The 18,919-nt window shown below is 48.2% G+C and overlaps 1 protein-coding gene across 1 annotated transcript in view; it reads right to left on the bottom strand.

The window, feature by feature from the left end:
- The window catches only part of UBE2QL1 (ubiquitin conjugating enzyme E2 QL1), a 45,012-nt gene extending 26,411 nt beyond the window's left edge, over positions 1–18,601 (bottom strand). The window contains exon 1 of the mRNA XM_082651978.1: positions 17,758–18,601. Coding sequence (XP_082508104.1) covers positions 17,758–18,531 — 774 coding nt within the window. The 5' untranslated portion in view covers positions 18,532–18,601. The remainder of the gene's footprint in view (positions 1–17,757) is intronic.
- Positions 18,602–18,919: the final 318 nt, after the last annotated feature.

Raw genomic sequence — 18,919 nt, 5'->3', positions numbered from 1 at the left:
TGCTCCGTGGCATGTAGGATCTTCCCAGACCAGGTATCGAACCCGTGTCCCCTGCATTGGCAGGCGGATTCTTAACCACTGCACCACCAGGGAAGTCCTCCGTGGCCTTTTAGAGCGACCTCTATCTAGATCAGCTGGCCTAATATTCAGACATCCACAATGCACTGGCGAGAAAAGATGTGCAAACCTCAGACCATCACGCAGAGCATAATTCCATTACTGTTTAAGTTGTTACACTGGTGTAACTGTGTGTGTGAGTGTGTGTGTGTGTGTGTATGTATGTGTATGTGTGGTGTGCGTGTGTGTAAAAAAATATTATTTCTGGCAGGTGGAATTCCGGATCTCTTCATTTTCTATTTTGTACTTTCTGGTACTGCATGAATTTTGTACAATAAGCATGTACTACTTTCTATAATCAGAAAAAACTTAAGAATTTTACACATTAAACAGAATAACATACAACATTAACATTTTGCACATTGCCACAAAATCTATGCATTTCGTGGCCCCTTCAGGAAATCCTGCGCCCCTGATAGTCATGGTAAGAATCGAAAAAATTAATGATGATGATGATGATAAAGCTGTAATAGCATCTTATAACCAGCTCATCACAGTCCCTGCCTCGAGGGGACACAGGCCATTCCCAGACTGCCCTCTGGGAAGGACAGTCTTCTGAGGGACCATCTTGCATTTAGGGGACAAAGGCATTACACCATGTGCTTCCTTCTAAGGACCTTCGAGTCCCTGGACTCAGTGCTGGTGCACAGAAACACACCTGCACCTCGGCTCCCCTTGGCGTTTTTGGCCTGTGATGGCCATGGACCAATGCGGGCTCTTACCTCAGCGTCTATCGTAAAATGTCTCCTGGAAAAAGGAACCCTCCTACACTGTTGGTGGGAATGCAAACTGGTGCAGCCACTATGGAGAACAGTATGGAGCTTCCTCAAAAAGTTAGAAATAGAACTACCATACGACCCGGCAACCCCACTCCTGGGCATATATCTGGAAAAGATGAAAATTCTAATTTGAAAAGATACATGCACCCCTATGTTTATGGAAGCACTATTTATAATAGCCAAGATATGGAAGTGACCTAAGTGTTCATTGACAAATGAATGGATAAAGAAGATGTGGTATATACACAAAGGAATATTACTCAGCCATTGAAAAGAATGCAATAATGCCATTTGCAGGAACATGGATGGACCTAGAGGTCATCACACTAAGTGAAGTAAGTCAGACAGAGAAAGACAAATATCATATGATATCATTCATATGTGGGATCTAAAATACGACACAAATAAACTTATGTACAAAACAGAAACAGATTCTCAGACATAGAGAACAGACTTGTGGTTGCCAAAGGGGAGGGGGGTGGGGGAGGGATGGAGTGGGAGTTTGGGATTAGCAGATGCAAACTATTATATATAGGATGGATAAACAACAGGGTCTTACTGTAGAGCACAGGGAACTGTATTCAATATCCTATGATAAACCACAGTGGAAAAGAATATAAAAAAGAAAAAAAATATATATATATACACACACACACACATACATATGTATATATATACATATATAGAACTGAATCAGTTTGCTGTACAGCAGAAAGTAACACAGCACTGTAAATCAACTATACGTCAATAAAGTCAATTAAAAATAAAGATAAAAAAATAAAACATCTCCTGGTCTCACTTTCATCGCAGAAGGGCATTTGATTCCAACTCAATGACTGTTGTTAAATTGAACCGAATTAAAGCCATCTACTTCTCTAATAAATCATTATCATCATGGGGGAAGATCAAAGTCAGTAGCAACAGAGAAAACCTATTTGTTATTTCTCATTTAATTAGCTTTTTGTGGTTAAATGCATTTAGTGGAAGAAAAAAAACCCACCGATCATTTTAATTATGATCCTGTGAAAGTCGGTGATATCATCCTGAAATTAAAATGAAACCTCTAAGTGTATGCTGTTTGAATAAGAAAATTACCTTAAAACTTTAAACATGCATTTTTATTTTATAAGAAACCTAGGATTATATGTATTAAGGGCTCAGTCTCATGACATTTTGTTAGACTCTGATATTTGTGAAGTTTGTGGAAAAATCCCTCCACTCAAGTAACATCTGGGGTCAGTTGGCCTTGGCAATCAATCGTGGCAAAGATGCTGAGTGTCATCTGCAATGCATTTCGTCTGGATCCACAGAAATAACATAATTGTGATTGAAGAGATGCAGGAAGGGCTCAAACAGTGCTACTGTCCTCTGTCAAGGCTGGTGATAAAACCAAGCCTGTCTTGCTCTACAGAATTCCAGGTTCCAAGAGGACCAGAGATAGGAGGGATCATTTAGGTGGACCGGAGCTGAACAAGAGGAGTTCAAGGATGCTGGAAGGAGACGGGGATGGCTGTGTGTATAAATCACGTTTGCCTCTGCCGGGAATCATCACGAGGGGCTGTCCTAGCCTGTTCTCAGGCTGGTGGAGATATTGTGGGATATTTTAATGAATTCCTCTACTTTTCAATAAGACAAGAATGCATGCACAGTGCAAATGGCTGAATAAAACTGTTCTCCCTGATAAGCCTTGCGATCTGATGTATCCCTCAAACTCTTAAGTGCTTGTTTCAGACATGATCAATAAATTTACCAGTGAAGAATTGTTTTCTCACATACTAAATTTAATGAATAAAATACCATACGAATGGAAATGAGGGCTTTCAGAAAGCCTCCTACATCTAAAGACATCTAAAATGATAAAAATCACTTTTGATTAAAAACATGCATCAACTTGGGTGTATCAGCATAAAAATCAATTGAATTAAAGCATATTCACTATAATTTTGACCTCAACTGGTCCATTAGTGCGGCCTTCCAGGATCACTGAATCCCAAGCCATCATCTGAAATAATCATCAACCCATCAGCATCTCTCCCTTTAGGTCCACCCGGCATGTCTACACTGCCCACCTGACACCATCCCCTCTGCAACGTGGCTTTGCCCAGAGTCCTCTTTTTGTCTACAGGCCCCCAGGAAAATGCACGGAGCAGAGCATTCCTTTCCTCAGCCGCCTGCCCCCAGGGCTGAGATGACCGGGAGGAGAAGAAGGCACAGAACCCCGGTGAAGCGGAGGAGAGGGAACCCTGAACCAGAGAGAGGCAAAAGGATGGACGGCTGCTCCAGTGTGGACGCGGGTGCGGGAGACAGTGACGGCTGGAAAGAACGGAAAGAAAAGAACACTCCGGTCAACCGCGGAAAAACGGGAGGAGCAACGTGGGAGCAGGAATGGGGAGATTTACAGGAGCTGTGAAGTGGAAAAGTGGAGCAAAACTCACAAGGCACACAGGGATAAAGGGGGAGCTGGGGGAGGGCGCCAGAGAAGATGGGGAGCCCCTGATCACTGGCTCTAATAAAAGTAGGGGGAGAAGCTCACAGCAAACAAAGCCAGAAGAAACCCTTCAGGTGGAGAAGAAAAGGAAAGCATGACAAAGCAAAGGCAATTGCCATCTTTGGGGAAAAGTAGAAAAGAAAGATTCTGAAAATGCCAGGAAAAACGAAGAGACGTGGGAAACCTAACAGTGATGAGGAGAACCTGTGGATGTGGCAGGAGCTGCTTAGATGAGAAACGTCTGGTCACTCAGTCAAGGGGCCTGGAGGTACAGGGACAACGACGGGAAGATGCGGAATCGGAGGTCAACGTCAGGAGAGGAAAACAAATGGCTAAAACTTACATGCTTTGAAAGGAAGAATCCGTTATGGGTTTAATTGTGTCCCCCAATATTTGTATGTTGAAGTCCTAACCCCTCAGAATGTGACTGTTTGGAGACAGGGTCTATACAGAGGTAATTAAGGTAAAATGAGGTCAGTAGAGGGGGCCCAGGTCCAGCCTGACTGGTGTTCTTGTAAGAAGAGGAGATTAGGACACAGACACACACAGAGGGGATGACCATGTGAGGACACAGGAAGAAACGGCCGTCCACACACCAAGGAGAGAGGCCTCAGAGGAAACCCACCCTGCCGACACCTTGATCTTACACTTCCAGCCTCCAGGACTGTGAGAAATTAATGTCTGTCGTTTAGCCACCCTGACTAGGTGTGTGCCCTCCAATAATAATATAGGCCATTACAGGCTCCGATAAGCTGAATGGAAGGAGGGAGAGAGGAAGGGAGGGAGGAGAGAATGAATTTATATGGCAACACGGAAACCTCCAATCATGATAAGACGACAGAGAAACAAAAGAGATGGTTACAGGGAAGCTCCTTCCTATTAAAATTGCTTGACAAAATAATCACGGAACACTACGTGTGGATTGATCATCGGAAGACAGTGGGCAGGGACCCTCACCCACTGTCTCTTGGACCCTAAACACCAGCCTGATGTATTTTCTGGCAAATAGAATAATGACATTTCAAGGGCACATGATCAAAAACAAAACCTCATAAAATGAATTCTCACTTACTAAGACACCAGGATCAACCAATTCAGTGTTTAGAGAAAAACAAAAAATTTAAATCACATGGGATGGTCACAGTGCAGAGGGTAAAATTATTTTGGTACTTAGCATCAACCAGAAAACGCCATCTTGATTGAGTGCCCATTGCTAAAAATGTCCATTTTCCCGACACTGCAATTACAGTGCACTCATCACCCTTAATCTTTCTTTGATGATTCATGGTCTTGCGGTACCTGAAGGTCATAAACTCAACTTCATCCTACAACAGCTGTGGACTGCCTACTAGGGTCAAGGGCTGGGCTAGTCCCCTTGGATCCCACACGCCCCCTGGGAGCCCCACCCAATAGCTCTCCCCCCCGCCCCAGGAGAGGCGCTCCATCTACAGGGAACTGCTGCCCCCATGGGGAGTTGCTCCCCCTGTGGGGAGATGCTCCTCCTGGGGAGGTGCTAGCATCCCACTGGCTGCGACCGGAAGCTTGTGTGTACACTCAGGGCAGGGCTGTGCAGTCCAGCAGTGAGGCCTGCAAAGGTGGCCTTCCCAGACCCCAGACCCTCTGAGCCCCAGGGAGGGCTGGTAGGAGTTTGTTTTCTCTCTGACCTCCACATAACCAGTCCAGTCCAGCTGTAACTGAGAAAAGCAGCCAGAAGTGGACAAGAACCCTCACATATGAGAGAGTGAAATCAGCTACTTCTGATAAAGGACTTCAGAACCTTACAAACGAACAAACAAATGGAGAATCTGTGTGCTAAACAGTTCTACTGGAACTGACTGGGGCTATTTCCCATTTCTTTTTCATGGATGAGACAACTCACCACCGTGACTTTGGAATTTTGTGTGATGCAGGATTTCAAATCTCTTGTAGCTTCAGTGTTCCTAGCACAGGATTTTAAACCATGTTATACTGGGGACAGAATTTGCTTTGCATGGCAAGGAAATGCCAATGTCATCACAGCTCAATAAGCATCACTGAAATCTGTGATTATGTGTTTCCCCAGCTCTGCTTAATCCTAAGATTCCACAAATTTGTTTAAAAAAAAAAAACCTTAGCATATTCTGGAACAAAAATTCAGCATAAAATCATAGCACAAGGCTTCCCTGGTGGCACAGTGGTTGAGAGTCCGCCTGCTGATGCAGGGGACACGGGTTCGTGCCCCGGTCTGGGAAGATCCCACATGCCGCAGAGCGGCTGGACCCGTGAGCCATGGCCGCTGAGCCTGCGCGTCCGGAGACTGTGCTCCGCAACGTGAGAGGCCACAACAGTGAGAGGCCTGCGTACCACCAAAAAAAAAAAAAAATCATAGCACAAATGCTAAGCCTAACTAGGTTTGGGGAGATCTTTGGATCAAGGCCTGACACCTAGTCTCTACGGCCTGACCATGGCTTGAGGGCCGGGCAGTGTGGGAGCAGGTAATGGCCACACTGCAGGCCTACAATTTTGCAGTCTACGCCAGTGCAGAGAAATGGAGGGGCACCCCACCCAAGGCCCAGCTCGGAGGAAACACTACCCTCCTCTTCATTGATGGCTTTCTTTTCCCTTCCAGTCACTACTAAACCCGTATTCTTTCCCCAGACTCTCTGTTGTACATGGCTCTGGTTTGTAATAAGTAAACTAGATAAGTAAATCTGTAATAAGTAAAAGTCTTACTGTTTAAGTAAAAAAAATACTGGAATCACTGTATTATAAATTTAACACATGGTACATGCTCAAGGTTTGCAAGAAATACATTTTAAAGGATTCACTCACCCAACCTCAGAGTAAAACCTTCTAGAACATTCTGAAAAATTTTCTGAAATGCTACCGACCTGTAAATATTGTGACTTACTAACTTAGAAGAGTAGCAGAAAGTAGTGGGATAAATGAGACTGGCAAGAAACGAAGAAAATAAAGATTGGGTACAATGCACCAATATTCACTGTAATTAGGTAAAGAAAATAACATGAAAAGGAAAGGAAGATACTAAGTAGCAAACAAATGGATGATTTAGACATTCATATGTCTGAAAGGTAAGATTACTTATGAAAAACTCTCCTTTCTATCACTCACTCAAACTATGCTTGACTTCTAAGACTAGTTAGTATCACTGCATTGTTCTAAAGACCAAACAAATTACAAAATTCACTGTAGGTTTCGAAGGCAGACATGTCAGAAGCATTTCCTTGCAGCAGAAATTTTAATATTTCCCTCAGCCTTTTGGGGCAACTTAATTTAATGGCACAGTATGTAAGTTTTCATTGACTCTATGGGGACTGTCCCCAGGAATTTTGGACGAGGCTCGTTCTGTCCTGAATGCACACTAGCAAGGGCGTTCTTTCACCTCCCCGAGTTCTGTAACAAGCTCATTCTGTCCAGCCCTTCAGGGTGGACTGTCTTCTTTCTAGTTAGTGGTCCTTCAGACTTGAATATTTGACAACTTCTACTTAATGATGCTACAAAATGAGACAATAGGGAGAGAAGATGCCCCTTGGAAATTCTCACTAAGCCCCCTAGTTCCTACTTGAGGAATGATGGTCTGGTTCAATCACGTTGCCCTTGGGAGCTCGAGAAAACAGGCACTTGCTGTGCCCTCCGGGCTGCCAGCCTGCCCGGCTCCCCAGCTGGACTCCCCGCCGTCTCGGACCTCCAGGAAACCACACAGGTAAAGTGCTTTGTAAGGAGCAAACAGTGGACGCAAGTATTGCTCCAGGATGGGGGTCTGTTTTGCCCACCTCAATCACAGACCCGCATTCAGCACCTGCTGGCAGCACCCTCACTCCTTCCTCCATGCAGACCCATGCCTCTTACATCCTGCCATTGGCTGCATCCTTCATACATCTCCTCCCACACTTGGGTTTAGAGTTCAGGGCCATGGGTGTCTTTCTGGGTTGGGCACTGACCAAGACCCAGTTCTGAAGTCTCCGGGGCTCTTCTGGCCACAGAGATGGCGTGAGACCATCTATCCTTTCTTCAAATGGCCTGAAAGGGTTAATCAAGGGTCACCTCTTCTTGTGCAGCATCCTGGCCCAGGTGTGGACCAACAGTTGCTGGGTGCATCCTTACCTGAATGGGGAGACCAGCCAGCCTCTGAGACTCTAAGTGGTACATGGTCAGGGCCAAGCTGCAGATGGATGTTTTTCTTAGGGTAGGGCGACTGAAATGACCTCAGTCAAAAGATTTGATGATAGCCAAATAATTAGTTTACAGGTGGGAAAAAGAGACATACGTAAATGTGAAAAAACCAACCTGAGCAGTGCTGGGTAGAACCGTTTCTATTTGCTGACTATGATGCTGAAAACTTTACCAACCTAACGTGGTAGTTATGGCAACACCACCCAGGCCCACGCACTGATTTAGATATTGTTACAGACTCCACTTCCACGAAGAAGATAACACCCCTTCTCAGAATGATACACACTGCAGGCTGAGAACCCCGGGGGACAGGAGGATGCTTCATGTCTCTAGTGATCTCAGAGGTCGAATTTCAGACTTCAATATTGCTAAACTATGGGGAAATCAGTGAGTGTACAACAAAAACAGCATAAAAATCCTGGAGGACCAATGAACCGTATACTGTTCCCGCTCCCTGTGAGAATGCTGGCTGCATTCATCTCACTCTTAAGAGTTGGAAAGAACCCTGGAGACATCTAGTCACTTTCCTACCAAATGCAGGAAGACTTACCCTAGATGCTCAGGGCCTTAACTGCTAAGCAATAAGAGAAGATTGGTGTTCTTTGTTGATTAGTCTCCAATTGTCAAAATATCACATATACGTATGTAGGTCAAACATTTCAACTAGATTTCTCTTGAATTTCATTACAGAAAAAAGCCTTTCCTAAAGGTCTCAGTCAGGCAAAGGATCACTGACTCAGTGAAATTCTCTTTCAGTTGTACTGAGGCAATCTGTGTTCATTCTGTGTGACCTGTGATAACTGATGGAACCCACAGCATTTGAAAAAAATTTTACGTTTGATTTCTGAACCGGCTTTTCATCTTGAAACAAAATGGTGGCTCAAAAGTTTTCAAGTGAACATCGTGTTCTGTAATATAGAAAGAATCTCAACAATATGGAACAGTATCAATGTGTGCGTTGATAAAGGTAAATGTTTGAAATAATTACATTCTTCTATGTAATTTTCTAACTTAGCGGCAGCAAAAATATAAGCTAATTTAAAGATACTGCTAACAAATAGGATTCTTAGAGAGCAAGGCTGTGGAGGTGAAAACACAGCTCTCAGATCTGTGCTTGGTCAATAACATGATCATGGTTCTTATCTGAAACTGACACCTGATGGTGCAAAATGACTTGATGATGGAGAGTCCACAGAGGTGATGACAAGAGTCCACAAGGAGAGGTGGCAGTTCTGAGAGGGCAAAGAGGAGGCTACCCTGTGATTTTTGTGACCACCCAACAAGATCACGGCAGGACTGAGCTATATGTTGGGATCCTAAACCTCGTTCCCAGAGGTTCTGGCCATGAGCTGCATGATAAACTTTAAGTTCTTTCCGAAGACAGCTGTCAACACTTAGAGCCATCTACCACCTTGGGGTTCTTGGGGCCGTGCATCCCCAGGGAACACAAACTTGGATGGAAAAAAATGTCTTTCTTTTCATTAACTCTAACTGTAGTCCAGCACTTCATTTAACTGCGATTGGAAGTAACAAAGCAGAGATTTAGCATTGCCTTGATTTTATCACCAACAGAAACCCCAGACATTTAAAAATCATATGACAGTTGTTGTAGACAACTTGAAACGTCATCAGTTCTCCTTCCTATGTCCAGTTAGGACAGTAACTAGACCTTGATATTAAATGTGTTAATAAAGACATGCTTTTTAATTTCATATTTTAGTTCATCATTTTTTTAAAATAGCAATAACTATTTCTAAGCATGACTGTTTTCCTTTGAAAGCCTATGAATATTATTTTGTGCGTTTAAAAGCATTATTCTGAGGAGCGGTCTTCAGATGTCCCCAGATGCTGGGGGTGGCCTTTGGGGTCAGAGGTGGCAGGAAGGGGCCTCTGGTTCTTCTCGGATCTGAGAGAATAACCAAGAGGCATCCATCTCTCTTGTCAGTGAAAAGGCAGATGCCGGGATCCCCTTTTAAATAAAATTACTAAAACAAAAATCACTGTAATTCAATCCAGCAGAATTCAAAGTCACGTTTTATTAGCTTAGTTTTAGTTATGAATTAAACCAACCTCCTTTCAGCTTTATGTAATTTTACTGGTTGATCCTACAGTTAGAGAAGCTTTGTCTTTCATGAGCTCTCTAAGATTGTGATACTTCATAGGATACATTATAAAGGTGATCAAAGGAAAAACAAGCACTTCTGTGAGGGGAGGGATCACAGTGGCCACTGCGGGCAGCTCATCTGGGTTAGTTTCAGGCATTCACTGGAGGAAGGGGCTTCCCAAAGACCCCAACCCGCAGATTTGCAGGGCTCTGCCTTCCCCAGGCTAAGTGAGCCTTGGTTTCCTCCTCTGTAAAATGGGAATAACAGCAGCGCTCACCCCATAGGCTGCTGAAAGCATTTAATCACATGACCCACTAAAGCGTTTTGCACAGCAGCTGGCCCACGGCAAGCACCTGGTAAGTTCACAATCTTACCGTATTCCAAATAGGGGCGAGGGCAGGGGATGGGGTGTGTGTGCAGTTGTGCAAGTTGCACAGTGGACACATTTATTCGGCACATACAATGTATTGGGCATTGGGCGAGGGGAAGGGGAAACAGAGCTGGAAATAGGTACACGTGGTCTAGCAGGATGAGAGTAGAAATGAACACCTTCCAGACAATGCAGAGGTGTTTAGAGGAGGGAGCCGATGCCCTTACTGGAGGAGGGATTGCGGGGCCTTCTGCAGGAGTTAAGACGTCTCGGCAGGGTTCTGAGGGATGGCAGGGCTCGACTGATGCACGAGGGGGTGCTTTCCCGATGGGGGCGGACCTGTGAGCTCAGCAAACGTGGAGACCTGCTGGTGTGCCGTGGCTGGCGGGGCTGGTGGGAGAAGGGCTTCCTGGGGGCTGTGGAAGGTGGAAGAGTTGCACCCAGGCTGGGCAGCGATGGGGCGCTTGGATGTATTCTGTCCCCGTCTAACCAAGGGTGTGAGAAAACCAGGTGTGCGTCTTAGAGGACCCAGGAAGGTGGCGGCAGGGAGGATGGAAAGGGACGGAGAGGTTGGACGGGGGCATCCCAGGAATCCAAGCAGGGGATGACAAGCCTCTAAGGAGACAGGAGGGCAGGGAGGAGAGGAAAAGCCAGGCTTGGGAACGTGACCGAGGAGGCCCGGTTAGTCTGCTGCCTGACCACACCTAGGTCTGCCGGGTGGGGAAGGGCACCTTCTGGCGCTACTCCCGGCTCCCCGCTCCCGCCCCGCCCTCCTCTCCCAAGGCTTTGCCACCTGGTTGGTCCCAATTCCGCTTCCTCCCCAGAGGTTCTCGATCTGGGGGCCTTGGTCCTCCTGTCCTTAGCGGAGAGGACCAGGGGCGACCCACAGAATGGGGGAAGGTCGCCACGGGAGTGCTGAAGACCATGCATCTTCAGTGCCCAAGTCATGGTAGACCCTCAGCAAACGGGTCCCGAATGAAGGAAGGAAAGAAGGAATGAAGTGTGTGATGATGGGGCATTAAACAATTAAACCTTATCTTAGTTTGCTGACTCCTTGGGTAGGAAAGCGTAGATGCTATTGGAAATATTTCTGCCATTACAATGACTCCTTTGTCTGTTTTGGGAAATGCCTGACCGTCCCATTTATTAGCAGGGAAACTATGTTCAGAGAAACAGGCTAACCCTCAGTGTGACAATCACGTAACAATGAGCGTTCCTTCTGGGAACGTCACCCAGAAGTTTGGAAGACGCTGCTGAGCCCAGGACCCCATCTCTCTCAAGTCCCTGGCGCACCCACAGGCCACTTGCACCAGTGAATGGGCGCTCACCCAAACACTAAGCAAGCGGTACCTGCGGAGCTGCCTGGTACATCACAGACAAATGTGAGTGGGTTGCACTTCATCCCCACTAGACAGTCAGTTCTCCGTGGCTGGTGCTCTCCGTGAATCTGATGCACCAACGTGTGCCCAGTGTGTGCCTGATACAGAGTGGACGCTCAGTACCTGTGCTGTGCGAACTAGCTAATTATCCACAGTTCTGGGCGGCCCGCGCACCGAGCCCTCACAACAGTGTCTGATCCGGGGGTGAGCAACTCTCTTGAACACATTTCTGTTTTCAGGGTTTACACTCCCTCTCGGTCCAGGGAGGAAGGACTGGGTTGTATGATGAGCTCCTCTACAAAAGCAGGGCTTCCAGAGGGCTAGTCGGGGTGGACACAGGACAGTGAGTCCAATCAAGGTGGGAGGGGGGAAGGCAAGGGGTTCGTTACAGCCACCATCACCTGAAGCTCCCTGTTCTGGCTGTTGGTGGGAGGATGTACCGACGATGGTAGACGTGATGAGTAATTCTGGTCCAGGGTGGTTTTTCCAACCCCGGTTTGTCCGTTAGAATCAATGTAGGAGATTTTCCAACGGGCCTCTACTAGGGCCTCATCTTAGCCTCGAGAAGTGTGAATCTTCGAGGAAAGGGCCTGGCATTGGAATAATTTAAAGGTTCCCGGAAGCATCTAATTAACCTGGGGCTGAGGACCACCGGCCATTGTGTAGCCATAAGTAAAGGAAAGAGAGAAAAGGAGTTACCTCGTCCCCATCCTCTGCCCCATCTCCCCACAACCCTATCAACACAGCAAAAATCTAGGATTCAGGAGACTTGAAATGTGGCTCAAAGAACCCACTATTAGTGGCTGCTTAAAAAAAAAGCCATGAAAGCCATTTGGCTGGTTCCTTAGCTGTCCCCAGAGTGGTACCACTGAGGCTGCCTTCCTTCTAAACCTGGACTCACACACGCCTGTTCGTGAGGATGAGAAAGGGCAGGATTCTGGGTTAAAACAAACTTCAACTTAGTGTTCATGTTGGTACTTTCCATTAAACAAACAAACAACCCCCCCCCAAACTCTCCTGACCCTTAAATAGGAAAACAATCCTCTCACACCCTTCACTATAAATCAGAAAAGTAAACACAAATGCATTTGCATCCTCTTTTTGCAACTTTAGATTCTCAAAAGTTTACAACTCTGGGTAAAGTAAGCCACTACTATTATTAACTGCACCGTCAACCCTGGGATGAGCAGACTCGCCAGGGAGCGGGCACGTGGGAGCTTGCCAAGTTGGCGCGGCACTATTTTTAGGATGCAGAGTCCTGTCTGCGTCCTCCTGCCCCGTCCCACTTGATACCAGAACAAGCTATTTTTTTCTCCGATCCATCGAGTACATGGAGACCTCAAGCTGCAGAGTCATCCTGGGTGGTAATGACCTCCCTCACCTACACATGGGCACAGGACACAACGACACGGTTGACTCATAAGACTCCTCCACAAATCCACTCTCCTCGGTGAGTCACACGGCAGGACCCACCCCCTGGCTGTCACGGTTCACACGCTAGGTTCTCCCAGCTTCCCTTTAAAGCGGCCACCATCTCTCTATTCCACGTAGGCCCTCCTGGGGCCTCCTCGGTGTGGTCCTGTGTTCACACGGATGGGCATCATTTATGTTACTTTGCAAACCAGTAATAGCCTCTAGAGAAATGAGAGGTTGGATTGGTTAAGAAATTCCTGTTTGGGCTTGTTATAGGCTGCACTGTGATCCCTCAAAATTGATATGTTGGCGTTCTATTCCCAAGCACCTCAGAAGGTGACTGTATTTGGAGACAGGGTGTTTACAGAGGTGATCATGTTAAACTGAGGTCATTAGGATGGAGCCCTGATCCAATACGACTGGTGTCCTCACCAGAAGGGGAGATTAGGACACAGACAGGCACAGAGGGAAGACCACGTGAGGACACAGGGAGAAGATAGCCGTCTGCAAGCCAAGGGCAGAGGCCTGGAGCTCATCCTCTGCACACCCTCAGAAGGACCCAACCCTGCTCTCACCCTGAGCTCAGACTTCTGGCCTCCGGAACTGTGAGAAGTAAATGTCTGTTGTTGAAGCCCGCCAGTCTGTGGGACTCTGTGACAGTAGCCCTAGCACACTCACACAGGGCTTTCAAAAATGTTGTGTGAATTATAATAGTTCAGAAGCCAATAAACCTTAGGAACCCACAAGGCTGTTTATCTTCATTACTTTTTCCTGATAAGACCTGGAGATTGTGTACCCATAAGTAAAAAGCTATTTCCAGGCCTAGTACTTTGGAAGAGGTTCTGAAGACAGGCTGTGTGTGTGTGTGTGTGTGTGTGTGCGTGTGTGTGTGCAAGATTCTCAGTGACACCCATGGTGCAGAACACTTTAAGCCCTAAAGTCGACCTCAGAGATGCACTTTATCGTCAAACAGAGCTGATCTGCAGAGCCTGTTACTTCTTCATCACACACTGACACGTGGCAACATCTACCAGTTTTCTGTGTTCAAAAATTCCAGAAACTAGTGCTGTCAGGAAACATAACTGTTCCGGAATCGCTTAGCAATTTTAAATTCAAACACTAAGAACTGAAGGTGTTTTAGTCCTGTTGTTTTCATTCTTCTGCTGACAGCTGACTGTGTACCTGTCTTCTGTGGACACAAATGATGATCACACCGGTCACCGCCAACCACTGGCTGGAGACGGCCAGGGGCTCAGGTGGCCTGGGTGTGACTCTGCCGTCGCTGACTTTTACTAATGTGGACTGGTATTCAGAGGCTCGCACTCATTGCTAGTGTTAGAACACGAGGCTGCATTAATTTCACCTGACCGTGTGGAGCTGAGGTGTCCTCACCTGTACAGTGACCACGGAAACAGTAGAATCAGGTAAGGTTAACACCCTAAGTGCTTTGCTGGCCCAGAGCTTGGCATGGAGCAAACAGTAAACGCCACTGCTATTATTGCCACATCGTCCTCATGCTGGGTTGAGGCGCATGGTTGGCACTGAGCGGACAGAGGAGGAGTAAGGAACTGTCTTCCAAGTGCCGTCTGGTTCCCTGCCCCTGGCGATGTCTAACTAATTAAAAAGGGGGCACTCAGGAGGCGAGCTGATGTGAAAGTAGAACCCTGAGTTAGTGCGCCCTCAAGCTACTCTTGGGTGCCTTCTGCTCACACAGCTGCAAGGAGAGGGTCTCTGTTGCATCATCAATCATCCCAGGTGCGAGACCTGGTACACATGCCAGTGAACGCCGAGGCCCAGCCTGGGCAGGACCCTCCCAGGTACGGGGAGTTTTCATTTAATTGCAGGATCCAAGAGTTACCTAAAATGTCTCTTTGTAGTCAGAAGACGATTCGGTAATAAACAAATAGGCGAGGTATGTATGTCATTATCTCTACAAAGAATATATCCTACAAGAAAGTTTTAAGTTAATTTTAAACAACCACAATCCATAAGGTAGCACAAGAGAGATTTTGATAACATGGGCCCCAAAAGTCAGGTAAAGGTCTCGTGAAATGACTGAATCTGTCACACCGTGAGATAAACGCAAACATTAATACTATACACAAAATGGTTAAGCAGATCTTTTCTTAATATTACCAATGAAACCCTTAAAAGTATTTTATGATTTCTCTAAAGGTAGAGAAACAAAATCAACTTAGGATATCCCCAATTCAGAAAGTTACGCTTAGTAGTTACGAAAGAGGAAAACGAGCCTTTTCTAATCCCATTGCTTAAGAAAAACGAAAGGGCCAACAGATGGAGGAATGTAACTAGAACGGAACGGTTCTGCCTTTTAAAGTAATCATTGGTTTGGTAGCACTCTTGGTTCTCTTTGAATATCTAATCAGGTATTTTGATTGCTTTCCCAAAGTCCTTTAACTACCTTCAGCTACCGGAAATAATTCGGTAACTGCAGTAAGTGCAATGAACAACCTGTAGGTAGGAAATTTACAAAAGCAGGAAAGGCACCATAACGCTGAGGGCCCTGAGACACTATTAGGATCCTTTCCTGCACAGCATCCTGAAACACTGATGAACATTCATTCCTCCTGTTCTTACACTGCATTTCAAGTTGTTTGTGTATATCCTACACGACTCTCTTCTGGATGTTGAAGTCAGCACGAAAAGTGCAAAGAAACTGAACTGGTATTTTTATAAATTGCTGAGTACTCACCTCTCTTTCAGATATTTCATAACTAGACTTTAGAATAGGTGATATAACACAATATGCTACATGGAGGGCCCTAAGTTCAACTAAGTAAGATTTTGAAATTAAGAAATAAAAATATTGATAATTACTTTCAACAATAAGGTCTCTGACTTGCTGACTGTATGAAGACTCTCAATTTGGATTACAAAGAAAAGACATATATACACAAGGACCTGCCTAATTTAATAGAAGTGCAGGGGCACCAAGAGAACTGTCAATCACAGCATTCATGTGAACATGGAAAACACTTAACTTACTGACATATATCTCTCCTTAAAAAAAGTCCTTATTTCTCATTTGAAATCTTTACTTTCCTACATCTTTCAAAATGCAGGCTGTGGTTAAGGATCTCTTCCAAATCTAAATGCTATGATTCTGTGATTATAAGGCAAAATGATATTCCTCTGCCCTTCATCCCCAAAGTCATCTCTGTGAAGAATGAAAGAAGGTAAGAGAGTGTTCCAGAGAGTTCTGATTAGCAGTGCTTTCAGAAAAAATAACAGAAGCATTTCTGCAAAATATTTTTCCCCATCATTTGTATAAATCCTGATAATAACATAAACCGGGACCCTCTCCCACCCCCGTGGCTTGTATCGAATCACAGGCTCTTCACATCAGAGCCAGCGCTGAACCACAGGCTTCAGACTGCATTTCTGATGTTAAAGCATTAAACCTCACCTTTCTAGAGCCGCCAGGTCCCTCCTATTTCGAACGCGAGAAATAAGCGGAAGCTAAACCCCAGAAAAGATGGACTAGCCAGATAGTACTTGGTAACAACAGACCTCAGTCAAGAATGAAGTGCCTTTCTCCACTGGAGTCACAATGCGATTTGCCTGGAATCCCAGGGGCTCCACCTCTAGTGAAATTGGCAGAACAAGCATTATGTGATTAGTGTGAAAGATCCTGCCGTGAAAGGGACAGAGGCAGGTGACGGGGGACTGATGGCTTCTGAAATGCTAGCTGTAGAAAGATCAAATCGAGGTCATTTCGGGACTCCTAAACAAAACAGGGATTCTTCATAAATCTAAAAGACACCCATATAAAATTATAATTTTATTAAGTAATGTTCAATAGCGACTTGGGAAAACATCAACCAACTTGAACATGATCAGGAGCATATAATGTGGGAAGATAAAACCATCATGCCTCTGCCTGCAGCTGGTGGGGGGGGGACAAATCTCAGAAGATTCATTCATTCTCTGCTCTCAAGTTCTCTGGGGTTTCTTTTGGTAAAGCTGCGTCTGGTGCAATAGGTGAGAAGATTCAGGCACCACGCCGGCCCCTGATTTCAGTATTTAGTTAAAAATCTTTAGTTCTGATAATGGATTTAACCCCCCCGGGGCAGGGGTAACCCGGAAGGAAGAAACAGGTCTGAGAGAGACCAAGACCTTGAACAACTACCCAGAAGGTGATGGTTCTGGAAGGAGCCAGGTACCATGCATTCCCTTGAGGTCATCTGGCCTTGTCACACTCAAACCACACCTCTGCCTCTCCAGTGAAATTTCTCAAGAGCAAAATTTTCACCTTTGCGCTACATGCTGGTCAAGAGGGGGCAGAGCAGGGGAGCAGATTCACCAGCAGGCAGCAGGCCCCCTGCAGAGCCCCCTACCTGCAGAGCCCCCCCGAGTTGTTGTTGCGGGGGGGGGGACTTTGCGTGTGTGGCAGGGAAGGGGGCAATAAACTGGGCTGGATACTTAGATTCCTAAGTCCACGTGAAGTTCCACCCTCAGGGAGACTGTGGGGTCAGGAGATGGAGAGAAGCCAAGGAAAAGGAGAAGGGGGTAAACGGGAGAGGGAGGGGGAGGGGGAGAGAGCGGAAGCCTGGGGCGGGGGCGGAGGAGGAGGAAAGGGAGGGGCACATGGGGACAGCGGGTCGGGAGATCAGGGCAGAGGGTAGAGGGGCAGAACCAGAGGGGAGAAGCAGCAGAGGAGAAAAGAGAGGAGGGTGTGCGGAGAGGGAGAGAGCGTATTCTAGAGCGATGGGGACCGACCGGGAACAAGCGGGAGACCCGCAGAGACGGGATGGAAAAGTAGGGAAAGAAGAAAACGCTCAGGGAAGAGAAGCGGAGGCGCTCGGGAACGTCTCCCCTTGGCAGGCTGGGGTAGAGACACAGCCCCGCGCGCACCAGGAGCGAGAGCGCCGAGGGGCCAGCCCCGCGCGCCCCCGGCCTCCTCCCAGCTTACCTGGCCCTTGACCAGGCTGGCGGCGAACTGGCGCATGACGGCCTCCACGGTGTAGGCGCTGGACCAGCCGCGCGGCGTGAGCAGCTCCATGCAGATGGCGCCGCCGTCCAGCACGTAGCCGTTCTCCAGGCGCGGGCTGAGCACCCGCATGAAGGGCGGCGAGAAGGGGAAGTTGTCGGGGAAGGTGAGGTTGAGCAGGATGAACTCGGTGTTGGTCTCCTTCATGTCCTGCCACAGCACCGAGTCCTTGTCCACCTGGTGCAGCTTCACGTTCCAGTCGAAGAGGCTCTCGTCCACCAGCTCCACGGAGATGAAGCGGTCGCTGAGGCGCGCGATGTCCTGCAGCTCCTTCATGAGCCGCCGGCTGCGCACCTGCGTGCAGTGCTGCTGGCGCGCCGCGGGAACCAGGCTGCCGCCCGCCGCCGCCGCCGCCGCCGCCGCCGGGCCCGGCCCCGCCCTGGCGCCCGCCGCGCGCTCCCGGGGGCCCCCGCCGCTCGCCGCCCCCGCCGCCGGCTGCGGCGGCTTGTCGCGCTGGGCCAGCTCCGCCGCGCGCTTGCCCTTGCCCTTGCCGGGTCCGGGGCTGGTGTCGCCCGCGCCCCCGGCGGGATGCTGCTGCTGCGGCTTGTGGCCGCCGCTCTTGGCGCCGCCCTTGCCGCGCAGCGACGCGCTCTGCTGGCCGCCGCCGCCGCCGCGGTGGTTGTGGTGATGCTTGGGGTCCTCGGTGTCCCGGTTGTGCAGGCGGATGAGCCCGATTTTGCGGAGCAGCGTGGCCATTTTAGGCTTGGCGCCGGCGCGGGGTTCCCCTCGGCTCCTGCCCCCGGAGCCCGAGAGCCGGGGCGCGGGGGGCGCGGGGCGGCAGCGACCGGCGACCACTCAGCGGGGCGCGGCGCGGGCCCCCCCTGGCGCCGGCGGCCGTGGCGCAGCCGAGCGGGCAGCACGCGCGCTCGCCGGCCGCTGGGTCGCCGCTGTCATATGACGGGGCCCGCTCTGGCTCGGGCTCCAGCCGCCCGGGGAGGGGAAGCGTGGAGGGGACGCGCCGCGGCGGGCCGTCCCCCGGCCAGTCCCTGCGCGCAGCCCCCCGGAGCCTGGTGTCCGCGGTCCTTTGTGAGCGGCCGCAGCCGGGCTGGCTTCGAGTCCGAGCGCCGCCTCAGGGCGCGCCGAG

Source organism: Grampus griseus (genome assembly GCF_964374135.1).
Source record: "Grampus griseus genome assembly, chromosome: 3".
In the NCBI taxonomy this organism is placed as follows: Eukaryota; Metazoa; Chordata; class Mammalia; order Artiodactyla; family Delphinidae; genus Grampus; species Grampus griseus.
The sequence above is the reverse complement of the archived record's forward strand: the minus strand, read 5'-3'. Positions and strand labels throughout refer to the sequence as shown.